At 38.0% G+C, this 14,180-nt stretch overlaps 1 protein-coding gene across 13 annotated transcripts in view; it reads left to right on the top strand.

The window, feature by feature from the left end:
* The window catches only part of LOC113066968 (calcium-dependent secretion activator 2), a 154,686-nt gene that overhangs the window by 63,789 nt on the left and 76,717 nt on the right, over positions 1-14,180 (top strand). For all 13 annotated transcript variants that reach the window (XM_026239127.1, XM_026239123.1, XM_026239121.1 and 10 more), the window contains exons 4-6: positions 11,920-12,000; positions 12,927-13,157; positions 13,390-13,511. In XM_026239127.1, the coding sequence (XP_026094912.1) occupies positions 11,920-12,000; positions 12,927-13,157; positions 13,390-13,511 (434 nt within the window). The remainder of the gene's footprint in view (positions 1-11,919; positions 12,001-12,926; positions 13,158-13,389; positions 13,512-14,180) is intronic.

Genomic DNA, 14,180 nt, shown 5'->3' with positions numbered 1-14,180 from the left:
TTGTTGCTTACCATGTCCATCCCTTTATGACTACAGTGTACACATCTTCTGATGGCTACATGGATAATGTACCATGTCACAAAGCTCAAATCATCTCAGACTGGTTGAACATGACAGGGAGTTCACTTTACTCAAATGGCCTCCACAGTCACCAGATCTCAATCCAATAGAGCAACTTTGAAATGTGGTGGAACGGGAGCTTCGCATCATGGATGTGCATCCCACAAATCTGCAGCAACTGCATGATGCTATCATGTCAATATGGACCAAAATCTCTGAGGAATGTTTCCAACACCTTGTTGAATCTATGCCATGAAGAATTAAGGCAGTTCTGAAGGCACAAAGGGGTCCAACGTGGTACTAGCAAGGTGTACCTAATAAAGTGGGCAGTGAGTGTATAAACCATACTGATTTTTGCATCCTTAATATGTAAGAACCAATATTTACTTAATGTTCTAGTTAAGTTTTTGTTCCATTTCATCTTCACATCACAACAATACACACCTAGCCTGTTTGTCTTTCATATTTTTATAACAAAAATATCAGTGGGTAAAATAAAATGACATATTCTAATGTTTTCAAATTGGAGAACAAACGAATGACAAGGGAATCTATCAACTTTGCAAAAATTTAATCATTTGTAACTTTTGTACCTTGCAGTCCAGACATCTGTTAGACCACAATTTTGCATTTCAACACTTCATTATGATTCGATATTTAAAATTTGTATTAAATCAATTAAAACATTTTAAATAGATCTTATTGTGAACACTGCATCCATGTGTTTGTTGAATTTTTTCCCTCTTAAGCAAAATCTTCCAGTGATAATATCTCTATCACTCTAATATACACCACAGTACAGAAGAAAAGATCTTTCACTTTGTGAGTACAATTGATTTCTTTGCTACTTTATTTTCTCTTAAATACTTAACTGCTAGGTGTGGATTTTATCCTATAATATTCTGTAACAACCTTTAGTGAAAGACAGAAAAGTATAGGAAATCATTAGAAACTAATCTTTTAAATTCCATAATCTCATGGTCAACCATAGACCCATTAAATCAGTCTGTTGAATAATAATTAAAGCCCCCCCCGTGAGGTGTGGAACATCTGGCTGGGTGTACAGGCAGGCGGGTCATGTCTCAGGTGGACATGCTGTGCCCTTCTGATCAGAGAGGCCAGTTGCTGGAGCTCAGCCTCCCTGTTCTCCTCTCAGCACCTGTCATCCTCTTCCTAATGAACACATTCAGCCTCGCCTCTCGCTCTTGCCATCCTGTCATCTTTCGTTAGCGTGCCGCGGCAGGGCCGGAGGGTGCACCGTGCAGGTAAGCCACCAAGAATGACTGCCTCTGATGGCACAGCGATACTCATATACTCATAAGTCTGACAGGGTCAAGGCGGACCATCGAGGCGGCGCATCCCAGTGACACTTTCTGGCTTAAGGCTAAAAAGTATTAATAAAGGTTGTTAAAGTTTTAAAGGGTTTTACTTCCATTTAATATTTCAATTAGAATTATTTTTTATTATATGCATCAATATATATTATAAATACAAAGTATTAAAGAAGATTTTGTAACACTTGAAGTCTTTATATACACTCTTAAAAAAAAAAGGTGCTTTACGATGCCATAGAAGAACCTGTTTTTCTAAATGGTTCCATAAAGAACCTTTAACATCTGAAGAACCTTTCTGTTTCACAAAAGGTTCTTTGTGGCAAAAGACGGATCTCCAGATTATACAAAGGTGAGAAAGAGATGGTTCGTTAAAGAACCTTTGACCGAATGGTTCTTTGTGAAACCAAAAATGGTTCTTCTATAGCATCGCTTGAAGAACCTTTTGAAGCACCTTTATTTTTAAGAGTGTATAATGCATTATAAAAGTTTTTTTAATGCATTAATTATGCCTTGTAATGCACCTTATAATGACTGCATGATTATACTGCAGTTGTAATACATTATAATACTTAACTATTAGAGGGACAGTCCCGATCTTCATACCCAAATCATTCTTTAAAGAGCTTGACAGGCATATCAGTACATTTATATGGAACAAAACTATACCTCGCGTACGGAAAACAGTTCTCGAGAGACGTAAGGAGAATGCTGGGCTAGCTCTACCAAATTTTTTATACTATTATTGGGCTGCAAACATTCACAAATTAGTAATATGGTATGGAGCTTCTATTGGTGGGAGTAGTCCGAGTTGGTGTCTAATGGAACGACATTCATGCTCGTCCGTTTCTTTGGCCTCAATGCTGTGTGCTCCACTGCCAGTGGCGGTGGGTGCACACACAGACAATCCTATTGTAAGAGGCAGCTTATGCATATGGACCCAATTTCGGAAACATTTTGGTCACATACAAGCTTTGGTGTCTATGCCTCTTTCCTCAAACTTTCTTTTTAAGCCATCGCTTATAGATGCGGCCTTTCTCACCTGCGCTAGAAAAGGCATAAACAGTGTGGGAGATCTTTTTGTAGATGGCACGTTTGTTTCTTTTGACTATTTGGTTAATGAATTAAGTTTGCCAAAAACAAATTTTTTTAGGTACCTTCAGGTCCGTGATTTTGTCCGCTCCCAGTTTCGTTCATTCCCCTTAAAACCAAATATCGGTCCTCTAGATAATTGTCTGACGGTCAAGCCTCATCTTTCGGGTGGTGTCTCGCTGCATACTGCTATTCAGGCCATGAAATGCCCATCTCTTCTGTCTCTTAAGGTACAGTGGGAGGAGGATCTAAACATAGAATTGACGGATGAAATTTGGCAAAGAGCTATACATAAAATATACACATTGGGCCCTATTTTAACGATCTGAAACGCAAGTGTCAAAGCGCGAAGCGCAAGTAACTTTGTGGGCGGGTCTCGGCGCTGTTGCTATTTTCCCGGCGGGATAAATGGCTCTTGCGCCCGGCGCAAATCTAAAATGGGTTGGTCTGAAGTAGCTTCATTATTCATAGGTGTGGTTTGGGCGTAACGTGAAATAAACCAATCAGAGCGTCATCCAACATTCCCTTTAAAAGCAGGTGCGCAAGTTCCATTATGGATTGCTATTATTGTGGCGTATTTACCAGGCGCACGCCAGGAGTGGTTCACAGCCGAGGAGACTGATGTTCTTGTAAGAGCAGTGAAAGACAGAGAAGTTGTGTTGTATGGGGATGGGAGAAACCCACCCAAAATACACCACAATGATTTCCGTCATCTCATGTGTTAATATTTTTTTTAGTGTAACAACTTATGATTTGCAAAAATAACTGTTGCATCTGTGTAGATTACATGAGCAAAGTGTATGCGCATTGTGCACGCTATACATTATGGTCAAGCATGCGCCCTTAAAATAGCATAATGAACAACGCGCAACGCGCCACTGACTTTAAACTAGGTTTTTTCTGGTCAGTGGCGCAATTGTTTAATGGAACAGCAAAATAGCACCAGGGATTGTTTGCGCCGGAACACGCCTCCTTTTTTGCGCTGAACCGCCCAGGGAGGGCAAGTTCATTCACTAGTTTAGCGACGTGCTTCTGTGGAGGGAAAAGCGCGCTTTGCGCAGGTGCAAAATAGGAATGACACATGCGTCGGTGTACAAAGTCAATTGCGCTGGGTGCAAGATAGGGCCCATTGTCTATCTGTGTTAGCCACAGGTTGATACAATTCAAAGTATTTAATCGCCTGCATCTCTCTAGGACCAAATTGGCCAAAATATATACTAATGTGGATCCCAACTGTACGCGCTGTCACCAAGCCCCTGCCTCTCTGGCTCACATGTTTTGGTCATGCCCAAGCATAGGCACATTCTGGTCTGAGATATTTAATACATTCACCTACATCTGTAAGAAGAATATGGATCAAGATCCTATAATTGCAATATTTGGGGGTGGTACACGGTAAATTTGGGGTATCAAGAGGCCAATCTCAATTAATAGCATTTTCTACACTGTTAGCTCGTCGACTAATTCTTACAAATTGGAAATCTTCCTCACCCCCAAAACACTCACATTAGGTGTGCGAAACTATGTCCTTCCTCCGGCTTGAAAAGTTAAGAACTATAGTCCAAAACTCAGCAGAAAGGTTTCAGAATGTATGGCAACCTTTCTTGGATTATTACGAAACTGTATTTGATGCTAATTCTTTAGGTTAAAAAAAAAAAAAAGGTATGTTGTCATCTCCTCTTTTCCCCTCTCTTTTTTTTTTTTTTTTTTTTTTTTTTTTTGGGTGCTCTGTGTGCATTCTCAATAATTGTGCGAACCTTGGATGCCAATCTGCGACGAAAGGAGATATGTGAGATAATGTATAAAGTATGAGGTTTGTGGATTGGGATGCCTTGTATGACATAAGAGAATGTATGTCGGTTTGTGTTATGTACGTTTAAAACAATAAAAACACTTTGAAATAAAAATAATACTTAACTATTAATTATTTCACAAACAATATGCATTAAACCACAACAAACAACCGATTTCAGATATATACAAAAAATGTAATATAATTTACAATTTTGTTATTTCTATGAAAATATATAATAAATAAAAATCTACATTATGAATACATTGTTAATGCATTATAAAGGCTTCAAGTGTTACAGAAGATTTTTACGGAAACATTGAAATGTGTAAATTCCACATGGTGACTCATTTTTCTTGATTTTGAGTGATGACAAACGAGTCTTTAACATAGATAGGGTGGCCGCGGGTCCTTAAAAAGTCTTAAATACAGTTTTCCTTATAAAAGGCCTATAAAAAGTCTTAAAAAGCCTTAAATTCAGATTCGATAGGTCTTAAATATTTTTGGTGACTTTACGATGGGGGGAAAAATCTTCAATCGGACGGACCAAATGAATTTACGATCATTGGACTAGACTTTTTTTCCTGCGGTAACATAAGTTATTACATCATCAGAGAGACGTACCAGTACATGGCTTACTGGCTGTCTCCAGGACGTTAGGTAGCAGGTCGAACTGAAATAGCGGCAATGGGTAAATGTAAGTTCAATAAGAAATGGCTCGAGAATGAAGAATTCTCATGGTGGTTGAAGCCGGTGCATGAAAATGTATGCGAGGCAAATTGCGGCATATATTGAAGACATTTTAAACTGGGTACAATGGCATCAAAGCAGTGGAATCACACATGCAGAGCGGAAGGCACCGGGAGTTTGCGAGAGCCTGCGAGAAGAGTTCAATTGAAGGTTTCTGTTCCACTTTTCTGACTACCAAAGATGTCACCACGGATGTTGAGAATTCCCAGACCATCATCTGACCTACGTCTATTTTCTGGCTCTACGCCAACACTAAGAGCTGAGGTTATTTGGGTGCTGAGGACGGATAAAAAATATAGGAAATTAATCAGTAGAACAACCATTGCCTTTATCTTCCCTACCTTCCAGACGATTTCTGTTCCACATTTCACATGAAACTGTTTCATTCACATTTTTGTAAGCCAAATATATGTACAAAGTAGACATAATAGAAATACAATCCAGAAAAAAAATCTACCTGTTATTGAGAGCTGGTTAATAATAGTAATTAATGTTGTACAATGGCTTCTTTGCAGTTAAACAGCTGCTGAAATTGTTTATATTGTTTTAGTTCTTGGATATTGTCTGTGAAAAGCTCACCGTGTATTGTAATAAAATATTATTGCTGTAACAAATTCTATTTATTTTGTATTTTCTTTGTTGTTGTTGTGTGTTTATAGGTATATTTATGTGTGTGCGTTTTCATCGCAGGTTTAGTGGTCTTAATTTCCATCAGTATTAAAAAGGTCTTAAAAAGTCTTAAATCTAACTCGTTAAACTCTGTAGACACCTTAATAGAGTTTTTAAAAAAAACAAATCATTACAGTTTAAACTGATTCATGAACAATGCATGGAAATGAATCAAATTGACACATGGTGACAAATTTTTTTGTACAATTTTGAGTGATTTAGATTAATCTTAGTGCTGGGTGGTAAACCGGTTCATTCAGAAAACTGGTGTAAATTTTCGTTACGATGTACATTTTTAATATGCCATCATAGCGATTATATTTAATTACTCAACGTTTGGAACAAACGTTATGCTGCGCGACACATTTCATTTATTCATTTAGCTGACGCTTTTATCCAAAGCGTCTTAGAATTGCTATATATGTCAGAGGTCACACGCCTCAAGAGGAACTAGGGGTGAAGTGTCTTGCTCAGGGACACGATGGTGTCTCACAGTGGATTTGAACCCAGGTCTCTCACACCAAAGGCATGCGTCTTATCCACTGCGCCAACACCACTGTTTCAGACGGACCCTTTACAATGTTGCACTTCTGCAGCGACTGCGAGGCGTGGTGAGGGTAAACTGTGTTTCACACATACTCCGTCTGCAGTGCATATGCATTGCGGTTTTTTTTATGCACCAATGTTAACGGATTTCAGCGTTCATACTGCACGAGGTTACGGTCCGTCAGTGTATTCAAGGATCAGTGCGTCTGCAGCAGTGCAGCGATTGTTTATGTACCGAGTCTATTTTTGCTGTGCTGAAGGCGCTGAAGTAAAGTGAAAGCGTATTGTTCGTAAGAAAATTTAACATGGATCAGTAGCGGACTGCAAACGCGTCCTGTGTGAAAGCACAATGAGTCCGTGCTGTGGACTGCATATGCACTGAAGGCAGAGTATGGGAAGATGTACGCTGCAGAACTAGTAGGACAAAAAAAGGAGCCGGGTCTGTTGTTTGGAAGTTTTTTGGTTTCCAAAAATCAGACGTGGACCAAACAACCATTTTATGCAAGTGGTGTCGGGCTAAAAGCATGTCTTGGAATATCAACCAGCAGAAAATGTATCTGATTATGCATGAAAAAAAAAAAAAAAAAAAGTCATAAACCGGGAAACTGGCATAATTTAGAAAAAGAAAACATGATATAACAAACTAAAAGTCAATGATAATGAAAGTAGCCAAACAGAACTTTCTAAGTTCTTTGATCTTGAATGGACAGCAAAAGCATTATTTCGTTATTATGAATATTCAATAAAGCACCTGAGCTTAGTATAGAAAGACAACCATACTTTTTTTCAGTTCCTTGTGAGAATAAAGCTGGTGACTGGAGGCGGCTGGTCTTAAATTGGTCTGCTAATTTAGATGAGGGGGTAAAAAAAGCTGAGGAAGATTAGAGCGTGACAGCAGCATGCTTTTCTCCAGGCTGGTGATGTCTTTCATTAGGGCGCTCCTAAGGCTTGTTGTCATAGAAATAGTTGCCAAACTTACCAAAATAGAGCAGCTAAAGAAAAGCGAACAAGTTGGTAACACGGCAACAGAAAAGAATCTGATGTGCATATGTGTGAGGTTGTTCTCCTCAAAGAAAGCCACATTCAAGCCATTTTAGTGCATTGAAACCCGCTGCGCTGTAGCGCTGGCATATTTCAGTGGGATGTCCATGCCGCTGTCCGTGTTTTGGCCATTTTATTTAGCCTCTGTATGTGTCGTTGTGCTGGGAAATGGCTGACGTGGTCATTCTGACAGTCAAAACCAGAGATTCATGACCTAGCCGGCTAGGGACATCTCAAACTGCCAATCATAATAGATTTCCATAGCTTACTACATAAAAACAAGGAAAACTTCAGCTTTCGGACTTGAGACTATTATATTATATTATATTATATTATATTGAAAGTCAAATCTTTTTTAAATTAAATGGATTAAAATTATTTAAATACAATTATGAAAATTACAATTATTATTATAAACAGTCATAATCGTTACTTTTTACAGTCATAATTACTTGTACTATTATATTGTAATTATTTCACGTTATACATTTTAAATGTATCATTTCACAACAAATTATTATTATTATTTGTATTTATTTTTATAGCTGTAGAAAACATTTCCCACCACCGAGTTATCACAGACTTTTTCTTCAAGGTTTATTCTAACTCAAATTAATTTTCTTGCACATTTATTAAGAGCAAATCATTAAGGAAATTAATTGCATTAGCAGCCCTTGAAGATAATTAGGTTAGAAATTAAATGCATCTTGTGGTATTTTCTGAGAGTACAGATGGGTAAATTTAGCAGAACTTTTTTGTAATTCACGAGTGCAACAAGTGAAGCCGAAGCACAGTCTGATTGGCCCTGATCCTGACTACAGATCCAACCTTATCTTAATTAAATGTCACAGATTTTGGGGCGTGCATTCAAACGTATATCTCACAGTCTAAATAGCACACTGACAGCAAACACGAGAGTTATTAGATGCTAATTAGTTATAAATAAGCTCTGAATGTTGATTATCTGCTGTTGCACAGGCCTTAATTACCTGTCAGATACTGAAATAGATGCCACTGTTAATTCTTAATTAGTGGCCGGTATCGTAATGCGCGTTTCATTCGCTTCCCATAGAATGTTCTTATAATTTTCCACTTCTGCATAATGCTTGTTAAATAAAAAATATTCTTCAAGCCAAGCAGATTTGAGAACCACTGCGGTGAAGTCAAACCAGTGAAAGATATAATTTCCAAAGCGGAAATGTTATTCACATTTCCCAGCTGAGAAGAAAACCGCAAGGATTATTACATGATCATTTGATCATGTCCCACCCTGACCTTGACCTCCTGTTGTTGCTGGGGTCATTAGGTATATTATTAGTGGATACCAGCGGCTTTCATCCCTGTGATGTTCTTGTTACTTCCTGTGTGTTTCAGAGGTGCGCTTCCTTTAACACCTATTGGCCTCTTTCCATCTGCCTAGATGTGGCAAACTGCATCATTAAGGCCTCCCACGTATGACCAGACTAACGCCGGGCTCACGAGAGGCCTTCGTCAGCTCTGCTTTCTCCTACACGCTCCTTCTGTGAGATTTTGTGGTGTTAGTGGATTTGCATCTGTTAATAGAATGAGTCGATAATGAAGGTTGAAGTGATGGGGTAAAGCAAGGCAGACATTAGCCGGCCTCATTACAGATGCCAGCACACTGCTGCACTCTCAAACAGTCATTCCATGTTCTTCTGATTAGAGAACCAGGAAAGGTGCATATAGAATGTTGTGTTACACAGCAGATGGATTGTGGAATCGTGATTAAACACAAGCTGATATTTACGTTTTAAGAAGATGTGTTTTATTTTAGAGATGTCCCGATCAGGTTTTTTTGTGCCCAATCCGATCCGAGTCATTGAATATTGAGTATCTGCAGAGTCCCGATCCAATACTTACGTTTTCCTAGCGCTTGGTGCACACTCCAAGTGCATTCAAATTATTAAAGTTATTAAAAGCATTCCAGTTTATCGTTATGGTAATTTGTAAAATAACAAAAAAATAAATAAACTAGGTGGTTACTATGTGGTTGCTAGGGTTTTATGGGTAGTTAGGTGGTTGCTAGGGTGTTTTTAGTGTGTCCTGGTCGGTTACTAGGTGATTGCTGTGGTGTTCTAGAGGTGGTGTTATTCATGGTTTGTGTTGTTACTAGGGTGTTCTAGGTGGTTACTGGGGTGGTGTGTGGGGGTGGGCAATATAACCAAAGTCTCAGTAACAATATGTATCACAATGCAGTTATGTTTGCTTTAAATAAAAGCTTATGATACCAAAATTTTGGATATTATAGACATTTCATAATTCTTGTCACCAGTGTCAATTTCACAAAAATTCTAGCCTAAACTAAAAAAAAAAAAGCTCACTGAAGACAAGTAAACAGTCAGCAAAAGAGTAATACAGTGTTTGGACCAACATGAGGGTGAGTAAATAATGACAGAACGATCATTTAAAGGCAGATTCACACATGTGTGATCTCAGTTGTCAGTAATGTCAGACTTTATGACAGTCAAGGCGTGTTAAAAATGGGTGCGAAAAGAAAACTTGTCCGGAGTTCTACATTATCAACCCATACAAGTTCAGTGACTGTGAGCTGCATCACATGCGGGGCTGTAATGTTGGCTGTCATTAAAAGTATATGAATGCAGTATATGCAGAATAGTGCAAGCAGCAGTACACACCCACATGAAACAGCAGCGCTACTGGTGTTTATCATAGCAGAGGCAACAAATCATATGAATTCTGTGAGCGGTCGACGAAGAAGTTCATCAAGAGCTAAAAATTTGATCACAATGGCCATTAGTCGGCTGTCGGGGAAGTTTTTCAAAACTTGTCTCAGATGACCATGGTGGCCAAAATCGGACAGTGTGAGCCGGGCTTAAGAAGAGCTATCCCTTAAATACTCAGAATGTGTCTTTTGTCAATATAACCATAAATGTCAGGATTAATTTTCTTACATGCACAAAATACATATATATGTATAAATTATATATATAAAATAATATAATAATACAAAAAATAAAAGCATTAAATGTAACACCCCTTCCCAGCCTGTTAATATACAAAACAGTAACATAACTCAAAATCAGGCCAAAACTAAGTTCATTTTGGGAGTTTGAAAACTGCTTGCCGAAGTAAACCTCCTGAAAAGATTATTCTGGCTACAAAACATCTAGATATTACTCTGACCTGTGACACTCATGTTATAGGTAGGAACTCTGGAACTCTGTTCTGGCTCATTTCATCTGTTGAATCCGAATGAGATGCAAACATGAACACACTGGAGAGCTTTTAGAGTAGAAAATGAAGTTGTGCTTCTAATAAAAAGAGCCACTGACACTGATTTTACTGTTTGATACTGTAAAGCTGCTTGCTTTAAAATGCCTTATAAATAAACATCTATAAATCATTTGACATTTTAATAGTATTCTAATTTGCAAATCTAATTTGTCCACATGCCAACTATATAAAAATTATTAGGGCTGGGTAAAAAATATTAACATCTCTAGTAATCAATTCTCTTTTTTATGGAACGATATCGATTCTTGAATCCCAGTATTTCTGAGTGCTTACTAGGTTGCTGCTAGTGTAGTCTAGGTGGCATCTATGATGTTCAGGTTGGTTTATAAAGTATTCTGGATGCTACTAGGGTGTTTGGGGTGGTTACTAGGTGGTTGCAATGCATCTGGTACCATTTTCTGGATGGTTTCTAGGGTCTTCTGTGTGGTTGCTGTTCACCAGCTAAAGGATTCTGGGTGGTTGGTATCATATTATTGATTGTTGCTAGGGTGCTCTGGGTGATTACTACTGTAGGTGTATTTTGTTTGTTTTGCCAAAGATATGTATTTATAGGTAGATTCCACAGTTGACCACTCCAGACACATCAAAGCATCCACCATTGGCCAACATATTGTCACTCACAGTAAAAATCAACGAGTTCAAGATTCCACAACTCTGTGCAGCCTCTGGATGTGAAAACTGCTGAATTAAGAAAAGGGATAATCTTCAAGTTTTAAGGGAAAATCACAGTTTTTTTTTTTATGTTGTGTTAGCTAGCACCTTAATTTTGTGTTAGTTTAGCAAAATCAACTGCTGAAGCCAATATAGATATTCAAGCGTGCGAATAACTTTGTGAGTGAGCTAGTATGGTGCAGCAATAGTTCAGCGTGAAATGGGAGCGGAGTCCATCCTACTGCTGCCGAAGGGAAAAGAGCTTATCAAGTGGAAACAGTGCTCCAGTGGGGGTGGTGTGTGTGTGTGTGTCTGTGTGTGTGTGTGCTCATGATACAGAGAGATTTCCCACTCATGGAGAGGAAACCCTGTGTTGACAACATGCAAGTGCTGTGTGGGTGTGTTTGTGTGTCACTTTGTATGGGTGTGTTTCACACACCAAAAATGTTGAATTTGAGGGATGCCAGAACCGCTCAGTAAACAGATAAAGAAATGTTTATGATCTCATATCTTCTCAGTATGGCCTGTCCAATTACCACTGCTGTTTCACGAGGCTCAAAAGAGATTATGTGACTAATAATAGTAGTTATTAAGCTCATCTTCACTGTCTTTTTACCACGGCCAGGTTTGATCTATCTAGATCTACCTGTGGGTAATGGGTTTAGTAAGCCGTGTCAAATAGATAAGCTTTGTCTCCTGTTCTCCGTGCAGCTGGACAATGTGGACGAGCAGGCCGCACAGATTCGTAGAGAGCTGGACGGACGACTGCAGCTGGCTGAGAAAATAGCCAGAGTAAGAAACCTTCACCTGTTTCTGTCTTTATGGTAAAAACATCTACACAATGCTGTTAAAAAATGGGACCAGATATGACAAGTTTGTTTTTCTGACAGCTTTATGGGTGGACTAAGTGTATAACTTTTGTTTGTGTGTGTCACGTTAGTGTTTCCTTCACACATGACTCAGGGACAAATGACTCGAATGAAGCAGTTCTTTTTTGATTCGTTTGTCAAAAAGTTTCACAAAAGTCTCAAACTCGCAGTTGAGTTAACGGTTTAAAATCGGACTTTGATCCATCACGGTGTAAATAACATACAATAACAACTAAGACAAAAAAATAGCAATTATAATAATTTGCAATAAAATGTATATATTATTGGTTTGTCTACGTTTTTCATTCGGAGACAATAAGAAGTAAATAAATGATGTCTAAATATATATAGAATAAATTAATATGAATAAAAAAATTATAAAAAAAAACATTATTTCTTTTTTAAAATTATATTGCAAAATAGATTGTTGGTTTGACTATTTTTTTTACATTATTATAAATGTTTTTGCTAAGTCAGTCATATTGTGGACTCATTCAGAAATTAAATAAACATGAAAAACTTTAAACATAAAACTGAGTAAGAAAACAAATAAGAATAAAAAAATAAATTATTACAAAATTCAGCCTTTTTCTTCAAAGTATTTTTGAAGAAAACATTTTTAGCACATTACAAAAATATTTTTTTTTTTTGTGTATTGTTGATTAATCTGTCAAAATGCATGAGGGAATTTTTTTTTTTTTTTTTTTAATAGAACACATTTCCCCCATAAAATATTAATCTTAGCATTAATATATGTCAAAAATTAGTTTTTGACTAATTGTAAGGTTGAATCAAGTCTATGGGTACCTGAAAGTCAGTGTCCATCCTGTTTCCTGCTTTGTCTGATAGGACAGGAAGTTTCCAAAGTTTATTTCCAAAGACATGGAGATGATGTATGTGGAGGAGCTAAGGTCATCTGTTAACCTGCTGATGGCAAACCTGGAGAGCCAGCCAGTGGCCAAAGACTTCAAGCCCAAAATCAAGCCCAAAATCACACCCATGAACAACTTCCTGGACATCGGCGATGAGAACGACTTGCCTCTCTCCAAATCTGACGTTGTGCTGACGTTTTCTCTGGAGGTAGATTTATAAAGATGCAATCTTTGCTTTACAGTTCTCCATAACCTTGATGGTTGTGATGGTTTTCATTTGATCTATTATTCATTTTATAATAGATTAGTCAGTGGCTTGTCTAAACAGCTAGTTGCCAAAAAGCACTTTCACAAAAATAAGAAATCTAAATTGCTGCTTTTTGGATGCTTTACAAATGTCATGTGAAGTCCAGTCATGTGGTCTTGTTCCTTTTGCTCAGATTGTGATCATTGAGGTGCAGGGGCTGAAATCTGTTGCTCCTAACCGGATCGTGTACTGCACCATGGAGGTGGAGGGAGGAGAGAAGCTCCAAACAGATCAAGCTGAGGCCTCCAGACCACAGTGAGTACAGTGATTACAACTATATAATACAAGAGCCCTTAAAGAGCACATATCATGGAATTTTGAAATGTACCTTTCATGTAGTGTGTAACATAGACCTAAGTGAACAAAAACATCCTGCAAAGTTTGAAATATGACAGTGCACCGTATATAAAGTTATTGTCTTTCAAAATTAAGAGTCGACTCCGAGTCATTTTTATGAATCGTTAGAAGACCGAAGCTTTTTCTCTGACTAGATGACGTCAACTTGTCAAGTTATTTGAATACGATACGCCCATTTATTGCGCTCCAAGACGCCAGTGAAAACTAGAAAACATCATGGCGACGAGACGTTGTGTTCTGAAGTGCGACTCAAAAGCAAACTTTTTTCATCCGCCCAAGGACGAGCATTTGAAGACTAAGTGGCTACAATTCATATATACAGCTGTACCACAGAAGTATAGTCCGAGTCTTGTGCTTTGTTCACGCCATTTTGAAGACGATTGCTTTACCAACTTAAATGCAATCAAACTTGGGTTCGCGAGCCGGCTGATATTGAAGGAAGGTTCAGTTCCAAGTGTATTTGCGTCAGCTTCCTCCTCCGTATCACAACCTCTAAGTGTTATTAATAATTGTTGCTTTTATGTTTTATGTAGCATGCTTAATAGTTGTTTGGTTTGTTGTGTAAGC

This window comes from Carassius auratus, chromosome 50 (genome assembly GCF_003368295.1).
Source record: "Carassius auratus strain Wakin chromosome 50, ASM336829v1, whole genome shotgun sequence".
Classification (NCBI taxonomy): domain Eukaryota; kingdom Metazoa; phylum Chordata; class Actinopteri; order Cypriniformes; family Cyprinidae; genus Carassius; species Carassius auratus.
This window is presented reverse-complemented; position numbering and strand designations above follow the sequence as displayed.